We start from the raw sequence: 24,936 nt of genomic DNA, 5'->3' as shown, positions 1-24,936 counted from the left end.
AATGTGATTTATACTCCTCTAAGTTGATAGCTCTTTCTGTATTATTTTTATGCGTTTTAACAATGGAGTTCAAATTAATATTATATAAAAATCAGTGGCAGCTTTAATGGCGTTAGGTTATAAAAAATTTCTTTAATGTGTAGTTTTTAGACTTTACAAATTCTTTCCTCAGCTTCAGCGTTTAAGCCAAAGATGGTGAGTATACCTTCACTATTCTCAAATGTAAACAGAGTATCGTCCTTTTGGAACTACGCATTGCAATGGCGTATCGATTGCTTATCAAGTGCTTGTATCTGAAAGCTCTTGCATTTTTATCCCCATATAAACTTTAGTAACATAAATGCAGAGGATTTCTTATCGCATACGTAAATATTTTAAGTTTAATTTCCTTCGAACTCATAACTGAATCTCGTTCTGTGAAGTTAGTTTTACTAATATATTTTCCATTTTAACAAAAGTCTTTAGTCAGACAGCCATAGATCATCATTTTTACACCCTGCCGTCAATATTTAAACTACCCTTGAATTGAAATCAAACGAGCATTTTTAAGCAATCGTTATGAGTATCAGGTGGTTCTGGCATCTGCCAAGGATCCCTGAAACCTTTGTAGATTTAATGCTGTACCTCATTTTTTAGGGTGGTATGTACGTGTTCCAAGTGTTTGACTATTACTCGGCAAGTGGTATGACTCTGCTGTGGTTCTGTGTCTTTGAGTGCGGAGCTGTGGCCTGGGTATACGGTACGTAACAGTGGTGGCTGTTTCTAACAAACCTCTAATCTCTGCCCCAGTCACAAAAAAAGTTTTGCCAACCAGTTCCACCAAAGTGACTTTTGTAAAACTGCTGCAGAATTGATCTGTAGCTAAACATTAACCCCCTCTTTTCCAAACTAATATTCCTATTCATTCCGTCAATCCTCGTATAGAATCTCTTATAGATAAAAGCAAAATTTTTAAAAATGTGTTCAGAAAGCTTCTACTTTCGCGTCGGAAGGGTTCTACAAACATGGACAATTATTAAAATAAAATTAAAACTTTTATGTTTATATCCATTATGTATCTTGAGTTCTCTTGTATTTAGTTTGTACCTATTTTTTAAAAAATCTTATGGTCTTTAGTTTTTTATCATAATTACTTTAACGTAATGAATTTTTAATTTGTTTCATGTTTTTATTTAAAAATGTATGTAGAAGCCTTCCTTCCAAATATTTTAAACATCCATTCCTAAAATTTGCCGTTTAGTAAATATATTTTCTACTTCTACCAATATTTTTAACCCGCCAATTGGCAAGCAACTTTCTTGAACTCCTATACGACCAAAGTATTTTTTTTTTCAATGGTGCAGAAGATCTACGCAATTCGTACATAAGTCATCAAAATTATTATTATTATGGCTTACGGACTAGTTATTTGAAGAACGTCCTTGGACTTATCGTCTTAAAACTTTTGAATGTTACCGAAATTCTTGTGTAAGCTTTAATTCGCGTTATAAAATAGTGGTTAACACTTCATAACACGATTCGTTAAAAATAATCTAAGATTAGGATTTAGTACTTTGCTGTACAGACTAGGCCTTCTCCTTTTGCCTCTTCCTGTTGGATAAGCAAGCCCTGATTAACGCACAGGCCAACTAGGCATGAGGTCCCATCTTTCTAATGGGCCCCGATTTTTTTAAAACTTATTCATAATATTAAAAAATCATGTATTTTAATGAAAAAAATAAAAAATCCTCTTTTAAATAAATGTTAAATATTATTTTAACATTATTTCGCTTTGAGCTAAACTGATAGAATAGATAGGGGGGGGGGAGGGCTCCAAAGCATTGTGGGCCTTGGGTCTCACTTTCAGTTAGTCGGGCAATGTGGATAAGACTTCTACCGATTGCTTTTCGGCTATACATTTAGTAATGAATATATTAAACATTTTTCCGTAAATGTTTCGCAGCTTAGAGGGAAAAAAACTATAATCTTTATCAAGGACCTCATCGAGGATTCGATTGTGTTGATTGAAGAATAATTAAAAGTTCGACTTGTAAATGTTAGATTTTATCGCCGAGTCCTTGTTGCTTGTAAGTACAAAGTGTGCTAGACATAATTATGTTCAATCAGTTTTATGATCTAATTAGTGGATACGAATATAAAGAAGTTGTTTAATATTTATTTGTTTGTATTTCTGCATCAACATTTGTGCTATTTTGAAAAATGGCAAAAATAGTTACAGCGAACCACGATTGGTGCGTATTACGCCACAGAAGGCATTATGCTAAATGCTATTGATTGCCAGCATAAAATCAATTGCCTGCACTAAAAATATAAAGTGTCTTTCAATAAGAGCAGGTAAATGTTGAAATGTAATAAAACAGTTTGTATAGGAGGTATTAACAAAACTATTTTTTGTTTAAGAAGTTCATGCAGGCCATTTTGTATGGCATACAACATCGTTAAAATGTCTACCGCAGTATCCCAAGGCGGCACAGATCCGAGTGGTCTAATTTTTAATGACTCTTCTGTATAGATCCGGCTGGATTTGAGCGATAACCTATGTTATTTGGGCTTTGAGGGCATGGGTCAATTGCTTCTCATTTGTATAGGTATGTGACTTAAGGAAATCCCAGGAGAAAAAGGATAGCATGGTCAAATTGCACGATATTTGGGACAATTAACGTCACCTCTGTGAGAGATAACCATTCTCTCAAATTGTTCATGTAGAAATGTGCATCCTAGCGTCCGCTGTGAAGCACGTAGCACACCATCTTGCTGGAATTAACATGTCGTCTATTTCCATATCGTTCGGTTTGGGCTAAAAGAAATCGGTTGTCACCGTTCTTAACCCCTTCAGTCGGAATTATGAAATATTTGACCAAAAATGTTGATATTTGGTACACAGTGTACTATGGTAAAGGGTATCTTATTGACAAAATTTTGAGTTTGTAGGAGAAAAATGAAGAGTTATGGCACGTCCAATGTTCCAAACTTATATTTTTGAAATACATATTTCATATACAAAAACGATAAAAAAACCAAACAAACTTCATTATAAAATGTTCTAAAAACAATTATAAAACATAATATAAGCGTTTGAAACGATTAATAAAAAATTATATATGTTTAAAAAAATCGGGGAAAAAAACCTCGCTTTTCAGATGAAAATCCATGGTTGGAGAAATGAGCCACTCTCTATCTCTCAATCCTTATATGTCAGTGTTGTCAGTCCTAAAACGAAAAATTATTTCACAGATTATAATAAGCAGAATGTCAAGAGTCTTCTACCAAAAAAAAAATCAACTAATTAAATCAATTATTAAATGATTAGAAGCTGTTTAAAGTGGTTGTCCGGTATACCGGACACCAGGTCTGAAGGGGTTAAGCACTCACTGTTGACGAGGAATTTCTTTATGGATTCATTGTCACCTGGTGAATCTCTTGTCGATTGGCGTTGTCTAATATGTGGCTGTGAAGGGCTACCGCATCTGAGGGCAAAATGCGCAACGCTTGCAAAAACGAACACTGATTTTGATAACAAACTTTCATCATTTATACTTGCTGCTTAATCGTGGTACTACTATGAGTGACTGAAACATAAACAGCAGATTAGAAAGAAGTCACCAAAACAACATAGTCGCCACAGGTCGTCAACATCTACTCGCTCGATATGAAGGACCCTTTATATGTACTAAGAACAAAGTATTCTTTGGATGTTTCTCGAATTTGCTTTATGTCTCGAATAGGCATTACTGTCTAACTTTTAAAACGGGAAATAAAAGTTATGTCCATATTGGCGGGTTAAAAAACATGTCCATTGCGCTTTAATAAGAAAAATAATAACATTAATCACTAATAATTTTCAAAATCTTTTTCCGATATTCGCTAACTTTCTATTCAAAATTTAATATATCCCCATAGATAAGTTAATTATTTTCCAAAAAAGAAAAAAAAATCAACTGGTTGGCTAGCACGGCCAGAGATTACACAACAGGTTAGGTTTGTTGCTGGTGCTGACTGTCCTTCGAGCAGCATCTATGTCACCATTTCTGCTTTGGAAGGACAGTGTGATACAAGGTAAATTTCAGTAGTAGTGTATTTGATATGTTGGGGGTGCTGACTGTCCTTCGAGCAGGTAACATGCTTTGGAAGGACAGTGTAAGGAAGAAAGTGCTTTCTGAGCAATCTCCAAAACTATTACCACTATTGGTTAATGGTTTCTTTTTCTGTTAATGTAATGTTTTCAAGATGTGAATTAGTAATTCATCAAAGAATAAAAATTCCATGTAATATTAATATGAATGTAACTTTAAATAGAGTTTTGGAAATCTCAAGAATCATGTACTGAAAACCAAGCCTTTACATTTCAAATTTAAATTTGCATCTTGAAATTAAACTTATTTTGTATGTATTAATTTAAGTTCTTGCGTATCGTAAGTTATTTATTTTACTGTTTAAGTAACTTATATTTTTCATTAATTATATTTTCTAAGCAAGAAAGAAATACTGTATGAAATTTATTTTGTAATTAATGTACTAATTAGAATAATATCTCTGAAACTTGTTATTGTTGTAAACTTATTTTTTTACTTAGTTATTTGGCCTCTAGTTTGTTACTTCTGCTGATATAATCTGTCTGAAACTTGCTGTTTGTGATGTAGCATTTCAGTTTCTGAAACATTTGAGATTTTTGGAAACAGATTCGACTCTAGTAAGAGAAATTTTTGACCTGTAAATATTTGTATTAATAGTGGAAAAAGAAAATGGAACTGAAATGCTATAATAAAAAGAGGCTTTTTGCATGTTAACTTATCACAATCAGTACTGAGTTGTGGTTGAATCTAAACACCTGATTCATGGTTTATTATCTATACTTCATTATTTTAATAGGTGTAAATCGCTTCTACGATAATATTGAAGAAATGTTGGGGTTCAGGATTAATCCTTGGCTTATGATTTGCTGGAGTTTTCTTTCTCCACTTGTGACAGGAGTAAGTTTGTTTTCCTATAGTCTTAGTAATGCAAAATAAAATGTTTCTCTTGCTACAGGGTATATGGAGTGCGGACGAAGTTGAAAGAAAATTTTACATTCTCTTATCTTATACGAAAGGATTAGCAATTTCATTAAAAATATTCAAGGAGTAAAAATATGAAAAAGGTGTAAAAAATTTAAGGATTCGTTGTAAATGTTTGTAAATTAAGTAAAGTGTTCCAAGTAAAATGTCATTCCTACATAAATACTATCTAGGCAAATTTGCACGTCGGTTTTTTAGGTAGATTCCATCAATAATTGTGAATTTACACTTATTACGATAGCAACAAAAGGCAGCTGCTGTAAGAGACAGTTACGATAAATATCAGTGATGAGATATTCTTAGTAAGTCATCAGTTCCAAATGACGACTAAATGCAATCAACTGATAATGGTCCTCAGAGTCAAAATACTTTTATTTTTAGAATCAGGGTTCGTACGCCTCCTGAAAAATTTTGACGTTTCTTGTGAAGCTCCTTAAAACATTCTGGTTTTTGTTTTTAAATTTGAATTGAAGAAAGGAAGAAGTCTGCTGTGTGGACATCTATCCCGATTTTTCAGGCCGTGTCTCAAATTTTTGAGAAGGTATCAATTCACTTCATGACTCGATTGCAAGTACTCTCAATTTGTAATTATATTTTTTCTATTGGGTAAAAATTTTGTAACAATGATAGTTTACGAAAGATACAATAAAACACAAGCAGACTTTTCAAGATAGAAAATATTGGAATTTATAGGAAGGAGAGAAATAGATCATGATAACTCTTCGTAAATAAGCAATGAACTTGATTTATTTTGTGAAAATTTTTGTATGAAAAATTCATATTTTGGTCCATTGTTTCACATAGCATTTCTATCAGTAAAGAAACAAGAAAATAATTGTTCGTTGTGCGAAGGTGAGACTGTATGAATGAGAAACATAACTTTTAATAAGCTGCGAGAAACAGAAAAAGAACCATTTACAGATTTTTCAAGTATTTTCATGGAAAATTATTTTTAGTTATGGATTGAGCTCTGGACATTTCGTATGTAAAATAAGTTTCTTCGCCCAGTTGATTTCAGATTGAACATACTTGCAGAACAATTTATTTGAACGAATTTAGTTGGAAAGGAGTAAGTTGATTACTGCTTTGGTTTGAGAATATGAAATACATAGCTTAACTACAAAGTTGAAAAAATGGTACACTTCTGTGTAAAAAGAATTTCCGTTTTACACTCGAATAAGAATGTTGGCTTTTATGTTATTAGCAACCAAGTTTGTAAACTGGAATCATTTATAAGTTTAATTAGGTTTTGTGAGTAATAATTAGAACGTATTTTTACAACAGTAATGTAATACATTAAACAATAAAAATGTATTAAACAATAAATGTAGGTTTTATTTACCAGTTTTGTAGCGTGAAAAATAGGACTAAGCAACCTCCTTGCGATGCTTCTGTATCACAAAATGTCAAGACAATGAACTTCTTTCTTGCAAACGCTACCTAAGAGCTTTAGGTGCTACTCAGTGTTTATGTATCAATGTGATAGAATACTATATCTTCTCAGAAGCACAACAAACACAAATTCACAACATCAATTCGCAACTCCAACGAACTATAGGGGGCACTGAAGTCACTGTCCAATGGCGGACTTAAAAACTAAAACAAACGCACATGGTAACGAAGAAAATGCTAAAAGTGTTGTGATTTTTGTTCGTACGTATGATTTTTTCGCTTTATTCTTTTTAAATTAATTTTCAAAGTCTTGTGGATATTCTGGCCCACGTAGAAATAAATGAGAATTCAAGAAGCATTACTAAACGTCAAAGATTAATGCAAACTACGTAGTTCGTAGTTCGAAGCAGCTATTTCCACGATGTTGAATTTGATATTTATCAATTCTTGATAAAACTAAATAATAATTGTGGCCTGACAAGAATAACAATTAATGCTAGAAAATTCAATATGACATTACAAATTGTTATCGAAAGAAGATGATACTTCTTTGCCTTGCTTGGCTAGCGCTTATTGTTTTCCATTTGTAGCTGAGTTATTTCACTCGAATTCCCGAATCGGTTAATTTAAAAATTTTCTGTTTCGATTTTTCTAATTTCTGAGTTACGATTTAATTGTGTCATGTTATGCAAATCATCAACAAAATTCTCACGGATATATGGTGATAGTTTTCTTTTCAGTTGATTGACTATTATTTCTTTTCACTTATCGAATTCTGTAATCTTACTACCATTTTATTCCACTCATGATAAAAATTAAAAATGGTTTAACTAAAAACGCGAAATCTCGCCAAGGCTACTTTGCTCGCACTATACTAAAACTATAACCCTAAACAAATTTGGCGAAACCTTTCAGCTGAGAATAAAAGGAATAAAGTAAATTCTTTCTCGGTTATTCATTTTGTTCTACGATAACATATTCAAGAAAATATTTTGCATACTGTCCATTCCAACTAAATGCTGCTGTAAAATATGGTAAGTTTAATTAATTTAAGATTAAAAAAAACCCCCATATTCTTACAAATTCGTACAAAACAATAAAAATTTTTACCTTGTATAACGTTATCCAAGTTTGTTAATCCAGAATTTTCGCTTTCACCAATTATTAAGGAAATAATGAAAACTAACATTTTGAGAAGCTCGAGAATACTACTAAGGGATGAATTAATTTCTGTAGCTGAAAGCAAACTAAGACACATCGATTGCGTTAAAAAGCGCGTCAGAACAAACTGCCTGTGTTTACGTCAACAGACACACGTGGAACGCAACGTGGCAATGTTTTAGTTTCATTTGCAGTTTTGTAAATCACCGCAAGGTAGCGTATTCGAGCGCTGGAGTTCCGAATAAACAAAGAACTTTTCTTCCTATTTTTCAGCTTTTATTTAATAGCAGACGATCTTTAAAAAAAATATGACTTTCAATTTTACTCAGATATTGTCTGCATTAATCAAACCGAAGAATTGAACAAAATTCACAACTCCAGAGCTCGAATACGCTACCTAGCGGTGATTAACAATACTACCGAAAAAGGTAAAACATTCCATTCCACGTGTTTTCTTTGAGGTAAATTACAGGCTTCAGACAGTTTGTGATGAAGTGAAATTTTAGAAAAATAGAAAAGAAAGCTTCCCACAAACACGATGAAAAATTACTGTCATTCACAAAGCGTCAAAGCAAGTTATAAGTTACGGCATTTGTTTGTGTCAGCTTTTTCATCCGCCATTAGACAGTGACTGCAGCGCCAACTATAGTTTATTGGAGTTGCGAATTCGCAACTTCAGAGCTCGAATACGCTACTGCGGTGATTAACAATACTGCCGAAAAAGGTAAAACATACTGTTCCACATGTTTTTTTTTTTTTTGGTAAATTACAGCCTTCAGACAGTTTGTGATGTAATGTAATTTCAGAGGAATAGAAAATAAAGCTTCCTACAACCGCGATGAAAAATTTCTGACATTCATTAAGCTTCAAAGCAAGCTATAAGTTACGGTATTTTTTTTACCTTTTTTATTCGACAGTGGCTGCAGAGCCCCCTATAGTTTATTGGAGTTGCGAATAAATGAAAGAGAAACCATTTTCAAAATTCACAACTTAAGTAAACTGTAGGAGGCGCTGCAATCTCTGGCTAATGATTGCTAAAAGAGGTAAAACCGTTTACTCAGGATATGACCTGCCCAATGAGGTCCTCGCAAAATTGAAATGTTCTAAGTCTTTGGCTAATTTCTTAAATCGCAGCAGGATGGAGTATTCAAGCTCGAGAACTGCGAATGCTGTTCAGCATTTTGTAAACTGCTCAAAACACCAAAAGGTTTTGAGTGCTCGCAAAATGTTTTTAAAAAATCATATTTTTAAAAGCAGAAAAGGTCTTGGGGTGTAATTTGTTGACATTAAACAGTTATTTGTGTTGTGGAAGATACAAAAATATTATGCTGTTGAAACATTTTTTTAGCAGTAAGCTTAGTTTCGTCAATATCTCTGGTTTCTGTGCAGATGGTTTTTGAAGAGACAGTAGTTTTGCTAATTCAGCTACTTTCTGAGCAGTCTGCTACTTTTATTTTTTTTCTTTTCGCTGAAACAGTTTTGATCATTGGTTCTATTTCTGTTTTTTTTTTAATGTTTTACATTTTCAGTCATTTTGGTTCACATTTTTTTAATTGTGATTTTTTATTTTATTTTAATAAACGATTAATAGCTACATCTTCTCATCAAACTCCGGAGTATACTATGAGTTATTCGGAACTCCAGCGCTCGAATACGCTACCTTGCGGTGATTTACAAAACTGCAAATGAAACTAAAACATTGCCACGTTGCGTTCCACGTGTGTCTGTTGACGTAAACACAGGCAGTTTGTTCTGAGTATTTATTAACGCAATCGATGTGTCTTAGTTTGCTTTCAGCTACAGAAATTAATTCGTCCCTTAGTAGTATTCTCGAGCTTCTCAAAATAATGTTAGTTTTCATTATTTCCTTAATAATTGGTGAAAGCGAAAATTCTGGATTAACAATCTTGGATAACGTTATACAAGGTAAAAAATTTTATTGTTTTGTATGAATTTGTAAGAATATGGGGTTTTTTTTAATCTTAAATTAATTAAACTTACCATATTTTACAACAGCATTTAGTTGGAATGGACAGTATGCAAAATATTTTCTTGAATATATTATCGTAGAACAAAATGAATAACCGAGAAAGAATTTACTTTATTCCTTTTATTCTCAGCTGAAAGGTTTCGCCAAATTTGTTTAGGATTATAGTTTTAGTATAGTGCGAGCAAAGTAGCCTTGGCGAGATTTCGCGTTTTTAGTTAAACCATTTTTAATTTTTATCATGAGTGGAATAAAATGGTAGTAAGATTACAGAATTCGATAAGTGAAAAGAAATAATGGTCAATCAACTGAAAAGAAAACTACCACCATATATCCGTGAGAATTTTGTTGATGATTTGCAACACACAATTAAATCGTAACTCAGAAATTAGAAAAATCGAAACAGAAATTTTTTAAATTAACCGATTTGGGAATTCGAGAGAAATAACTCAGCTACAAATGGAAAACAATAAGTGCTAGCCAAGCAAGGCAAAAAAGTATCATCTTCTTTCGATAACAATTTGTAATGTCATATTGAATTTTCTAGCATTAATTGTTATTCTTGTCAGGCTACAATTATTTAGTTTTATCAAGAATTGATAAATATCGAATACAACATCGTGGAAATAGCTGCTTAGAACTACGAACTACGTAGTTTGCATTAATCTTTGACGTTTAGTAATGCTTCTTGAATTCTCATTTATTTCTACGTGGGCCAGAATGTCCACAGGACTTTGAAAATTAATTTAAAAAGAATAAAGCGAAAAAATCTTACGTACGAACAAAAATCACAACACTTTTAGCATTTTCTTCGTTACCATGTGCGTTTGTTTTAGTTTTTAAGTCCGCCATTGGACAGTGACTTCAGTGCCCCCTATAGTTCGTTGGAGTTGCGAATAGTGCTGGCAACATAATAATGTAGCTTTGAAAAAACTGTCACTGAATTGAGACGTCAAAAACGATTAAAAGTTGACAAGGAATCGGCGCACAAATAACGTGTTTTTCTACTTGATTGTTTTCAATTTTAATTGCCGTGTGCAGGTATCTCTGCCAATAGACAAATGAATGCGCAATCCACAAAAATGAAGAATTGCGCATTGTTTTATCTACTGGTAGAGGTAACAACGCGATGCCTCACGAAATGATTGAAAGTTGCACACAGCTAGTTCACAAAATAACTCGAGTATCAGCAACAACAACAACAAAAAAATAAAATAAATAAAATAGTTTAGTGAAATTTCTTTTATTTATTTATTTTTTTGCAAACAACCGATTTTGTTTTGGCTCTTTACCTAGCATATTGAAATGGTTTTTCTTCGATTAAATGTGCTTTATTTTGTTCGTCATTATTCCATAGTATACGTTTCAAAATAACTTCCATAATGTAATAACATTATTCCATAGTATAAAATAGTTGCCATATCAGTATTTTTACTACATTCTCGTAGTTTTTATTTAAAAAAATGAAATTAAACGATTTTCTTAGAAGGATCATTAACAGCAACATTCATACCTTGAAATAAAGTGATAAAGAATACTATGCATACATTTATAATAAATAAAAAAACAATTGTTGTGCTTTGGCGATGCAGGTGTATGAGAAACAATATCCATATTAAAGCATCCATTTACTGAGGACGTAGCCAGTGTAATCAGAGAATATAAATGTTCTATTTTTTTTTAGTGAAGCACAAAAGGTAATAGCATGCAATAAATATTCCCTATATAAGAATTAAAAAAAAGTATTTATGATTAGTTATTAAATAACTGTAATTAAAATGTCTATTTTATAACATGATCATCAAACACCTTCATTTTATTTATTTATTTTTTGCAAAATGCAAAAGATATTTCTCACTATTGCATTTTTTTCTGAACTCATTTATGTTTTAAGCAGGATAGTTTTCACTTTGTTTTAATTTCAAACAAATAGTTGACTGCATTGTGATCACCAGGATAAAGTCAACAGCAATGAAAGATGGATAGATCAGTATTTATAATGATATTCCAAACGTAATCTGGATTGAAATATCTGAATAATTGAATTGAACCAAAAAACTAAATTTCTAATGTAAATTCTTTTTCTTTTGTTAATACAGTTTTATGTGGTATTCTTTGAAAATTAACGTATATTTACTTGCGTTTACACTAACGTATACTTGCGTTTAGTACTAACGTATATTTACATTTATGTGAAATTCTTGTAGCAATTTATCTTTCATTTTATTGTCTCTTATTCCGGGTATACAGTGCGAATGCTGTGTATGTAGGTAAACATTTGCAGTACATTGCAGTTTAAGTGGGAAATTTTTTCAATAATACGTACAAAATTTATTATTTCTTAATTTTTTAGAAATGTTTCGCTTAGTAATATTTGCCTTAAACAAACATTTTGTTGAGTGCATTCGTCCTCTGAATTTGAGAAGTCAAAAATTGGATAAATAATTTGTACTTGAGGTTGATTTCCATTTAACTGAAGTTTTACGGTGCCATTTAGGGTACATCAAGAAGGGAAATTCAATATATGCAATCACATGGCTTAGACTTTTTAAGGTGAAAATACCTTGGAAAAAAGAGAAAGCACATTTTTTATGACATTCTGTCATTATTTTAATTACACGTTGTTTACGCATAGCCATGTCCTTAAATAAAGAGTTCAGGGAATGAAAAGCGTGCTTTGATCTTCCTAACGAAACGGAAAATGTTCTGTGGATGAACATTTCCTGGAGACCTATTCTTGGTGGTCCTATTTTTGTTTTGGAAACAACTTCTATAAAGCACCAGATGCAAAAAGAAACCAGAAAAAAAAACCTCGAACCGTTTTGATTTTTGCATTTGTTGATGCCGCGTGAATGTTTGCAGTTATTTACATTGAGTTCTATGTGATTTTAAAAACATATTCTTAAAAATATAATTTATAAAATGACACTTTGTTTCTGAAAAAAAAGCACGAAAAATGCCAGTTGAATTCCTAGAAAATGTATACTTATTGTTTTGTATGCTTAACCACTTAACAATGTTATTATTTTCAAGAAAACGTCAAAAAAGTGATTTAGTTATTTATTTATGTATTTATTTTGAAGAAAATTATATAAATACAGGTGTTTGTGTAAATTATAAGTCATTTTTGAATTTTCGATATTTTTTTTTTCGTTTGAAATACGTTCGCTCTTGCCCAGAAATACTCTGGCATGAGAAGTAGAACACGAAAGCTCTGCCAGCCCGTAATTTTGACGAGAGTGAGCGGGAAGGGGTTAAAGACTATAATAATACTTAGAAAGCAAAACATTTTTTCTGAAATTATTTTCGGAAATTATTTTGAATAATCTATTTGTAAAAGGAACAATGTCGTTCAAGATGGCATCAGTTTTCAGAATCTTATTGAAAATATGAAAAAATATTGTTAAATGATGTTTAATGAATTGTTTTATCTCGCGGTATAGATTATTTTGCAAATGTTCTGGAGCGTTTTTTTTTTTTTTTTGAAAATTCATGCTTATGAATCACGTCTGACTTCTTTGCTATTTGCATGAATATATATTTATCGTACTGCAGATTGGAATGCAGAGAACTGAAATGTGTAGTACAAAACAATACATATTTTATAATATAAATGTAATAGAGATTTTTGTAATTTAATTGAATTGCGTAAAATTGATAAAACTTGTTTGGTGGATTTGCGTTTTTACGTTTATCACAAAGGAAGCAGCTATTGATATAAAGGAGAAAAGGTAAGTGGTTTTAAAACATTTTTTTTATTCCTAAATAATTAGGATTTTATGATCTGAACTTCGTACATGAATTGTATTTGATATACAGACACATTTTGAGGTAAATGGAGAAGATTTTTCAAAATTTTAGGCTTCCTATTTTAAACGAATCTATTTAGAGTTATTGAAATACGATGCTGGTTGTGAAAAGTTCGGAAAAACATTGATTTAACTGTTGCTGTTAGAAGAAGATATACTTCGAAATTTTCTACTTTTGTTGATTTTTTACTTTTTTTCTTATTGTTCAAATTTTAACCTTTTTTGACTTTACAAAGTTAAAATATTCCGTGATTTTATAGCTCTGTCGTAAGAACGATATAAGCATTTAAAGTTTAAAGTGCTATGAAGAAGAGCTACAAGCAACAATTTTATCTCGTCTCCTATAGAAGAAATATAAAGCAAAAAAGTATATGAATTTCTATAAACTTCTTGTTTCATTTTGCAATAAAAACTAAACAAAATGCAATTGAAAAAAAACTTTTTTCGCAAAATCTGCATAAAGTTTCGCCCAAAAAAGAAATCTTAAAAAATACTTTTAATTTTTATATTATAATATTTTACTATCATGCTCGATTCCTCTTTCAAAAAATTTGCTTTTTACAGCTTAGTTTTGCTTCCGTATTTTGCATAATTCTTGCAGCTGTTTGTTGTTTTGAATTGCATGCAAAGAGTGCCTATTGGTATGAAACGCAATTGCTGAGTTTACGTACTCTGTGTAAGCATTCAAACTTATATGAACTTTTTACTTCCCAGGGAATCTTCATATTCAGCCTAATTACTTACAAACCAGTGACATATAATAAGGACTACGAATATCCAGGCTGGGCGATTGCCATAGGATGGGCTATGGCTCTATCATCCATGATGTGTGTGCCCGTGTATTTCCTGTACCAAATGCTGGTTACTCCAGGCAATCTAAAACAGGTACTTCTTTTAGTAATTCAAACTATTGCTATTAATTTGTTCACACACAAAATGGGGACTCATCCGGGGCTTTTAATATCGCTTCACCTCTCCATCCTAGTGTCAATCCAAGGCGGATCCAATTTCTGGTTTTGGAAAGCCTTGAGGGGGGGAGGGGGTCAAAGCGCATTTTTCTGACTCAAATTGGGTTTTGGGGTAAATTTTCGGTCATTAAAGTCCCCAAAATGCTACTTTGATCTTTGAGCAATAGCTGAAAGCGAAGACCCCAATACACGTGAATCAACAACGACGAATGGCTGACATGTTTTGCGTGAAACTAGCAAAATAAACCTGATTTCTTCCAATGCTTGTCTTTAAAATCTCTCTCGTGACTTGGCTTCTAGGCTTCACGAATGAAAGTCTTCACACCCTCTATTTTATCTCTTCTCAATGGCTTTAACCTTAAATCAGGCCATTTTATATATTATTATTATTGTTTGGCTTTAACTATGTTTAAGGAGAGGTCATGACCCACCATCCACCCCTCCTTCCTCCTCTGGATCCACGCCTGATTACATCACTCAGTCATTAGTTCCTCCTATGGGAGGTTACAAGAGATCAGTTACCTTTCAAAAATTTCCTTATTCGGCAAATTTTGTCTAACGATTCGGCAAAATTATCATTCGGCGAAATATAAGAGTCTCATTCCACAAGTTGAGAACTTCCACTCTTCCAAAAATTAAAGTTTGGGGCACCCCTGTAGTCAGTTCAGAAAAGATTGCTAAAAAGTGGCAGCAGCAGATGTTTTAGAAAAAAAAACTAATAGTTCATCGAAATTGATAAAAGGAAGCGGAAAAACTCTGTCACACTCTTTACTAATGATTGTTTTCAAAAGGTGCAATCTGAATCCATTGTAGAGTTTGCTGCTGAATCATCCTCTAAGTGTAGTTTTATGTCACATATACATTGATAACAGTGAAAAAAACCGTCAGTAAACTCGCTTCGTGAAATGGACTGGAAAGGGACTCGTCTAGTATCAAAATGTTACTAAACTGGAAACTCCTTAGATATTTCGAATGATTTCTGAGGAATTGAGGAACATGTTAATAAATCAAAAGTGAGATTATTGCTTTTAGAGTCATGAAATTTCAAAAAAAAAAAAAACCCCACCATCATAATACGAAATCGTTGCTCTCTACTTTCGCGTGGCCGGTAGCCGTGACTTTTCTTGTTCTAAACATCAAAAGTTCGTTTCGACACTATGTGACCAAAAGCATTGGGACACTTTCAAACATTCCCATTTTAAAGGATTTCTTAAGAAATAAAAGTCTAATTGCTCTGTACTTTTTTTCACATAAAAAGAATACTCCAGCCACCATTTCCCAACAAAAATTGTCTACTATTTATTTAGGGGACGAACAACAAATTCAGGAAACAAAAAAAGGTTTTGGATCATTTTTCATTGTAAATAGCTGGGAATAAGCTATAAATTTCAGAAACAAATTAAAACCTATCTAGAATTTATTTTTATATTTTCGTGAAAGTATCTCTTATACCCACGGAGATCTACGCATTTCTTTCAAAATTGCAGATTTTTTTTTTTTTTTGAAAATTTTCGGCTCATATCACGCAGAGTTTTTCGTCGAACGTTATTAAACTTTCAGAATATTTGACAGCATATTTGAAAAACAATAATAAAATTGGAAGTTACAATATTTAAAATCTAATGAAATATGAACGTTTAAAGTGATTAGTTTTTCACTGCACATACGCGAAAGATAGCAATTTATAGCCATCGAAATCGGAAGCTCAGATGTATCCTACATCTCATGAAAAAGTCCCACCTTGATATCTTTAAAATCTAAGAAGTTATCAGCGATCTAATGGGCCGAATTTTAATAATTCTTGGCTAGACAACGAATCGCGAGGGATCGTTCGCAAATAATCCGTCTTATCATGAATAAATCTCCAACGATAGCAGGAAAGCGTTGCCAGTCTGCGAACGACCCCTTACCATTCGTCGCCTACCCAAGAATTATAGAAATTCGGCTCGTTGCATCTCTGATAACTTTTAAGACAAAAAGGTGGAATTTTTTTTGAATGAGATGTAGGATATATCTGGGCTTTCGATTATGAAGGTTGTAAATTGCTATCTTTCACGCATGCGCAGTAAAAAATTAACTGCTTTAAACGTTCATATTTCATTAAATTTTCAATATTTTAACTTCAAATTTTATTATGTTTCTCAAATATGCTGTCAAATATTCTGAAAGTTTAGTAACGTTTGACGGAAAACTCTGCATGATATAAAACGAAAACCTTCAAAACAATTTTGCATTTTTGAAAGAAATGCTTATATCTCTGTAAGTTTTAGAGATAATTTCACGAAAATATAAAAAAAATTCTAGATAGGTTTTTAACTTATTTCTGAAATTTATAGCTTATTCCCAGCTATTTACAATGAAATATGATCAAAAACCTTTTTTTGTTTCCTCAATTTGTTGTTCGTTCTCTAAATGAATACTAGACTTAATTTTTGTTGTAAAATTTCGGCTGAAGTATACCTTTCATGTGAAAAAAATTACAGAGCAATTGATCTTATTTCTCGAGAAATCTGTAAAAATGGGAATTTTCGAAAGTGTCCCAATACTTTTGATCGCATAGTGTCGATATCAAACATATCAGTGCGCATTAATTACAACAAAAAGCAACATGCTAATGGAAAACACAATGTGTATGGAGTCTGTTCGGGTTTTATGAGTCTCACATCAGTCAGTCCCGGATAGATTACTAAAAAGTAGCAGCGGTATAGACATTGTAAGAAAAAAATGTTCATTTTTGCTCATTAAAGCGAAACGTTCTGTCATATCTTTTATTGACAAAATTTGATGATTGTCTTCAAAAGGTATCATTTAAGTCCATTGCGAAGTTTGCAGCTGAATTATCCCTCTAAATGTGGTTTTATGTCACATATACATTGATAACAGTGAAAACAACCGTCAGTAAATTTGATGTAGCGATTCTCAATCGCTGGTTCGACAGACCGGTACCGCTCCGTGGAAAGATTTCACTGGTACTCAGAGATTCTTACCTACCTGTATTTAAAAAAAAAAAAAAAAAAAAACACGTCAAAACAGTGAATAAATAAACAAAATCATAAATAAATAAAATGTATGCATGATTAAAAGTTAAATAAATAACTTGAAACATTTGATTCCCTATATTTTTAAGCTAATTTTGTGATTGCTTTTAATAAATCTAATTTTTTTTCCTCGGAGATTCAATGGGGTCGTTTCCAAAATTTTAAAGGTATTTTTTTTTTCTGAAAGAGCATGCTTAAGAGCCATTGTCTGTAAGAATCAGGCAGTTTAAAGCATTTGTGATTGTTGACATTTTTAATTTTTTTTATTTTCACATATGTTGTTCCTTATCATAAATGTAATGTAAATCCGAAATTTGAGCTTTGTCTGAATCACCGTTTTTGAGAAAACAATTTTTTTTTGTTTAGGGGGCATGGCACATTTTTGCCGGTTTTTCAAATCTGCAGATTTTAATGTGCTTGTTACTTGAAGCGCCCTTATAATGACATGGATTTTTTAATTCCATATTACTATATGGTCTTGTTAGATACTGTTACAGCTGTCAAATCGGTGACACTACGCTGGCGACGCCCACAAACTCCGTTTAAAAATGACCGAAATGAATTTTTTTCTATATTCAAGGCCAATTTTCTCAAATGAGCCTTCATGATGACACCAACATTTTTAGATCATTTTCTAACCACACTTACATACATCAAAAATATGTATCAAAATCGGTGTCACTATAAGGGCGGCAGAAGATATTGGAACTTTTATTCGATAAATTTCACAAAAACACAAATATTTAGAATCTAATTACAACTGTCGCCCTCATAGCAGATATCTGATACTACATTAGGTTGATAACCAACATGTTTGTTTAACATTTGCACAAAAAATCGGTGTCACTCCTATTATTTTTGGAAAAATAATCGTTCCAAGTTAGTACGTTATGGCGTTTTTTTTTTATATTTATTTATTTAATATTTTCACACCCAGATTTTTTTTGTACATATTTATTTTTAATTTAATACAAATAAGTGTACCTTATAACATAAACAGCTTTGGGCAGCAAGAGAGTCTTTTTCTTGAATAGAAAATGCCCGTTTTGATATAGGTACAGGTAGATGTATTGTGCATAATATGTCTAGACTATTATACCAATACTCGTCTTGTTTTTTCCGGCCAAACAAATTTATTTATTCCAATTGTTCTTGACATGCATTTGACCTAAACTTGCAAATGGTCAACTTCTACTATTTTTCTGGGATACCATGTTTTCCCATGTTTTAGTGCTACAAAATTAGCAGTTTTCAATAAGAGATGACCGTCTTTCTGAAATTGGTTTGATTTGATTCTTAATGTTTTCTTCGTTTTGGTCTAAGTTATCCTCAAATTCAGTTTTAGATTCTGAATGTTCGCTTTCTTCAATATTCTCATTTGATGTATTGAGAATGCATTCGTTTTTTTGTTTCTTCCATCGAAAAAAAAAAAAAGATAGGATTTGTTTCAGACTACAATAACTCTGAAGCAACGAACATTTTTTTCTCCGTTACGAACTGCATTTCTCATCTAGTGTGCAACTTGACAGGGATGCTGTTTTTTCCCAGTATTTTCACCAATCGTAAATTGTTCTTATAAATACTCCTTCTGCTTTGAAGTGAACTTGAACTGAGCTCGTAAAGATAGGGCCCATCCAATTTCATTAAATTGAACTTTTGGCAATGCAGGGGTATTTATTAGTTGAAAATTTGAAGCATTTATATAAGATGTTTGTAAGAGCTTCTCTCTATACATCTTTCGTATAAAATCCATTAGCAAGTTGAGGTCAAATGTATGTCAAGAACAATTGGAACAAATAGATTTGTTTGGCCGAAAAAACAAGATGAGTATTGGTATGATAATCTAGACATATTATGGATCCACCTGTACCTATATCAAACCAGATGGTACCTATACCATCCGCCTGTACCTATATCAAAACAGGCATTTTCTATTCAAGAAAAAGACGCTCTTACTGCCCAAAGCTGTTTATGTTAAAAGATACACATTTTTGTATTACATTAAAAATAAATATGTTCAAAAAAACTATCTGGGGGTGAAAAGATTAAATAAATAAATATAAAAAAACGCCATAACATACTAACTTTGAACGATTATATTTCCAAAAATAATAGGAGTGACACCGATTTTTTGTGTGCAAATGTTAGACAAACATGTTGGTTATCAACCTAATGTAGTATCAGATATCTGCTATGAGGGCGACAGTTGTAATTAGATTCTAAATATTTGTGTTTTTGTGAAATTTATCGAATAAAAGTTCCAATATCTTCTGGTGCCCTTATAGTGACACCGATTTTGATACATATTTTTCATGTATGTAAATGTGGCTAGAAAATGATCTAAAAATGTTGGTGTCATCATGAAGGCGCTTTGAGAAAATTGACCTTGAATATAGAAAAAAATTCATTTTCGGTCATTTTTAAACGGAGTTTGTGGGCGTCGCCCTCGTAGTGTCACCGATTTGACAGCTGTAACAGTATCTAACAAGACCATATAGTAATATGGAATTAAAAAATCCATGCCATTATAAGGACGCTTCAAGCAACAAGCACATTAAAATCTGCAAATTTGAAAAACCAGCAAAAATGTGCCACGCCCCCTAAACAAAAAAATTTTTTTTCTCAAAAACGGTGAGTCAGACAAAGCTCAAATTTCGGATTTACATTACATTCATGATAAGAAACAACCTATGTGAAAATAAAGAAAATTAAAAATCCCAACAATCACAACCTGCCTGATCCTTACAGACAATGGCTCTTAAAAACATAGGATCTGACCATTTTTTGATAAATTTGTTTACGTTTAATATTTTTAAAAAATTACTTAAATCGGAGCGCTTTCATTGCTTACGGCTTCTGCCGATGACATCACAAATGATGAAATGTCGTTCAGTGTTGCCATTCACAGTGCAAAATATTTAATTCGCATCTTTACTTATGTGTATTGGCAACGATATGGTTGATAGCAAGCGTAGAGCGCAATATTTAATTCACTGCTTGATTATCATAACGTGGAAACGTAGTAGAAAGATGCGGCAAAGTGCATCATTTGTGACGTCATCAAGACCACGCCTTGTTTGAAAAATTGGACATTTTAAAAAAATAATTAAACACTTTTGGGGAAAATGAAAGTCTTTTCTAGGTCTATGTTATTTATTTATTTTTTATTTATTTATTTTATTCATTCTATCCATTTCAATGACTAAAAGTAGTACTTTTGACTGAAGAAACGATCCCTTTGCATGTGTATAGTAATCACAAAATTGGGGGGGGGGAGGGTACGTTTATGTTTAAATTTAATTCTAAGTGATTTGCAGCAAAAAAAAAAAAAAAATTGCGTAACCAGTTCTTTTCGTAAGCATTAATTTTTTGCTCTTTTCCCTGACGCATCAGCTTAAGTTTAGCCATTTTGGATCGGATTTTTCATTGTTGCGCTGCTTTTGCACAGCGAAGTTTCGGGTTTCGCCAAATTTGCCGAAAATACAATTTTATTTCATAAACAATTCACGTGCCGCTAATAATCGATAGCAGTGAACAATCACCAAACGCGATAACTTTTGGCAGAAAAAGCAACCACTCAAACCTGCGCTCCGATCCAAAATGGATGATCTTAAGCTGATGTGTCGGCTCGTATATATAGGGGCCTTAGCAAGGGCTAAGGCAGAACTACTTGTCATAACCGGCATATCGGTATTTTGAATGCAATTTTTTTTTTAAATTAATTAAGGACAAAAAAAAAAAAAAAGATTTCTACCAATCCCTGGCGATCTGTGAAATCTTTTCACGGATTCGTACTGGTTTGCTCTTCAAAAAAGGTTGAGAAATGCTGGTTTAATGGACTGAAAGTGACTTCTCCTGTATCAATCCGTTACTAAGCTGGAAATTCATTAGATGTTTTCTAATGATTTGAATGATTTCTGAGTATTTGAGCAACATGTTAAAAAATTAAAAGTAACATGTTAACGGAGAGCATAACGCACATGGAGTTCGTTCGCGTGTTTTTTTTGCCTTACATGGTCACATCTGAATAGAATATTCCCGTGGGAAGGTATAGGGCAGTAACGGCAACTTCCCCCCTTCCCTTTTTTTGTCATCTATCGTACGTTAGCTTTGTTGTACAAGCTTGCTTATTTGATTCCCAATGAAATAAAAGAGCGAAAAAAAAACGTCTAGTTCCAACATTTCCCTATTGTTAGTATTGAATCCGACACACATTTCTTCAAAAATCTCGAAAACTCATTTCTGCGGATACTGCCCTTTACCTGCCCACGGCAGATTACTAAAAAGTAGCAGCAGTAGAAAAAAAAACTATAAGGTAGTTGATCCATGCTAATGCTCTTCAATGAAGCGAAACGTTCTGTCATATTTTTTTATTAATAAAGTTTGATTATTGTTTTCAAAAGATACTATTCGAGTCCATTGCGTAGTTTGCAACTGAATCATTCCTCTAAGTGAGGTTTTATGCCACATGTACTTTGATAACAGAGAAAACAACCGTCAATAAGCTTATTTCGTTTTAATGGATTGAAAAGGGATTCTTCAAGCATCCAAACATTAATTTCGCTGGAAACTCATCAGTTTCGAATGATTTCTAAGGAATTGAGCAACGTGTTAAGAAATTAAAAGCAACATGTAAACGGAGAGAATAATATATAATGTAATTCACTATGTAATTCACTTGGTCTTTATGAGCTTTAAATTAGTCAGTCTTAAATGTACAGTAAAGCCTCTCCTAACGGACACCTCTCTTATATGGACTTTTTTAATCCTCCAATTCCAATGAAAATAACATTATTAAACCCCTGTCCTGCGGACACCCTTCTATTGTGGACAAAAAAAAATTTGACTCGTTAATGTCCGCATTAGAGGGGTTTTACTGCATTACTGAAAAGTAGCAGCAGTAGAAATTTTAAGGGGAAAAAAAAGAAATTCATCATGCTCATAAATAAAGTAAAACTTTATGTCCTATTTTTTTATTCATATTAATTTGATTATTGTTTTCAAAAGGTACCCGCTGGATCAGCCCTCTAGATGTGGTTTTACTCTGCAGGTAGACTGATAACAGTGAAAACAACCGTCAGTAAACTCGTTTCGTAAAATGGATTGAAAATTTTTTATTTTAGAATGTTAATGAGCTGAAAACACACCAGAAGCAGATTTCATACTTAATATTGTTCTTCAATCATAAGACAAAATTAAAGTCATACACTACAGTGAATCATGTAAAAATAAAATCACGTAAAATATAAGATAGCTTTGACATCTCACTTCTGTAATACCTTTTGCTACATTGTTGCCTGATAATCAAAAACTGCTTGTTGAAAAGGCTAAATCATCAGTCAGGCTTTATGATGACGATGAAGACACGACATAGAGAATTTTTATTTTACAACATCAAGAAAATAGGGTGATGGTTTTATTGGTCTACCTTGCCTTATTTGACACACCCACATAACATGCATATGGATACCGTGGACACTTTGCGGCACCCCTTGCCTCTTCCTACTGCACCCAGTTTGAGAATCCCTGCTTTAAAGGATACCGCGAATCGAAGAGTTTTGGAATCCCTGTAATAAGCATTTTTTTCTTTCTAGCGCTGGAAGATTCTGACAACTCCCCGCCTCCCCATGGCACTTCCAGTGCACGCAACAGACCCAGACGACTGCGTGAAGGATGTTACGAAAAAGAAGAGCAACTACGAGCAATCAAAATTATAGTTTCTTTGAAAAAAAAGGACTATTAAGTATCGTGGGTGACTTTATTTCACCAAAACCATCTAGATAAACACATGAGCTAGCTACAGCAACCAAATAGTTTCTGCACTTGTAGGAGGACTCGGTCCTTCCACCAAGTAAAAATGAGTCAATTACTAACTCCAGGCAAGGCGTTGGAACATCAAAACTTACCTGCGAGAGAATTAGCATTAATTTTTGAAACCCTGTACCAGTATTCAGTTTTAAAATTATTTTCACTAGAGAAACATATTCTCTATATGTAGCTTGCTAATTGTTGTTTGATGTGTACAGAAAAAAATCGCCTATATTTTTGTTTCATAAAGAATCATGTATCATGCCTACATTTTAGGTGTTTATAGTTTTAATGTATTCAAGAAATACAATATACACTTGAACAAATTGTTCCTTAGAATCTAGTTATACTGATATCTTGCTATTTTTTTGAATACCGGTGATATGATTCTGCATTAGTGCTATCTACTTCCGAAAATGGTGTAAAAATTTGGTATAAGCATGAACTTCATATGAAGGGAATTTTTTTTAAATATTGATTAGGATATCATTTGAGTCATGAATTCATAAATTTTAAAGCAAAAATTTCAAAAACAGAAAATATAGCAATTTTGAAGATTTTAAAAACCTTTGTATATTTATTAAAAAAGAGAAAGAACTGCATTAATCGAAACTGAGTGTTTCTATATTGTTTTTATGAAAATCAAATTGCAATAAGAGTTTTTTAATGCTAGCAAAATTCAACAAAAGTTTGAAAGTCGGACCAAACTTATGCTCGGATAAAGATAAATACATAAAATCTCTTGATAGTTCCGAATATAAAATATCGGTGTAAAGAGTTCAAAACTAGTCAAGGCATGGGGATTTATAATTTGCAACTGTTGAAATCCAGATTTTTCTTTTTGACAAAACAGTATATCTGATCAAAATGTATATTTGCGTAGGAATCTGTTAGATTTGTGTGTTATTGATGCATTATTTAAGAGATCATTATTTCATATCCGCTTACATTTTAGTTTTTGTATTGATATGTTTATAAATGTTCTATGTTTTCCATTTTAAATAAATTTCACTTGAAAATATGAAACTTACCTGAATACAATTTTAGCCATTTTTTCTCATTCATTTTATACTGCAGTAACCATTTCTTTTTAACATATATCATTTTTCATGTACGTGAAGTTTATGTATAATTTAGAAAAAGTGTTCAAATGCTGTAAGATTCGGTAACTATTTCTTAACTTTTTTGTTGAAATTAAATCAAATTTTGTTGATATGTGGTTTTTTTTATTCTTAAACTGCGCCACACACAAAATATAAATAAATGAATTCATTTCTTGTACTTATATCACCAAAGGTATTGGAACAATTTCAAAAATTCTCATTTTTGCGGATTTCTCGAGAAATGAGACTAATTGTTTTATAACTTTTGTCACATAAAAAGTATTCTCCATCTGTCATTTTGCAATAAAAAGTAAGTCACCCGAGCACCAGCCACAAATTGAAAAAAAAAAAAAAAAATGAGCTCTACATTTCAGAAATAAGCTTACGAACTATGTAGAATTTCTTTTTATATTTTCGTGAGAATATCGCTTATATTCGCGAAGATATAAGCATTTCTTTTAAAAGTACCAATTTTACTCGCAGGTTTTTGGCTCATAACACGCAGAGTTTTCCATCAAAACTCAGGTTACAGAGGCGTAGCATGACCAAACATTTGAGGGGGGGCACCAGGACTTTCGTCAAGAAAGGTGTCCCCCCCCCCCCCAGTTTTTCAGAA

The 24,936-nt window shown here is 32.4% G+C and overlaps 1 protein-coding gene across 1 annotated transcript in view; it reads left to right on the top strand.

Annotated features, from left to right (window-relative positions):
- Nucleotides 1–24,430, top strand: part of LOC129216075 (sodium- and chloride-dependent GABA transporter 2-like) — a 113,241-nt gene extending 88,811 nt beyond the window's left edge. The window contains exons 10-13 of the mRNA XM_054850222.1: nucleotides 637–739; nucleotides 4,870–4,970; nucleotides 14,118–14,288; nucleotides 23,004–24,430. Coding sequence (XP_054706197.1) covers nucleotides 637–739; nucleotides 4,870–4,970; nucleotides 14,118–14,288; nucleotides 23,004–23,126 — 498 coding nt within the window. The 3' untranslated portion in view covers nucleotides 23,127–24,430. The remainder of the gene's footprint in view (nucleotides 1–636; nucleotides 740–4,869; nucleotides 4,971–14,117; nucleotides 14,289–23,003) is intronic.
- Nucleotides 24,431–24,936: the final 506 nt, after the last annotated feature.

Source organism: Uloborus diversus, chromosome 2 (assembly GCF_026930045.1).
Source record: "Uloborus diversus isolate 005 chromosome 2, Udiv.v.3.1, whole genome shotgun sequence".
NCBI lineage: Eukaryota > Metazoa > Arthropoda > Arachnida > Araneae > Uloboridae > Uloborus > Uloborus diversus.
This window is presented reverse-complemented; position numbering and strand designations above follow the sequence as displayed.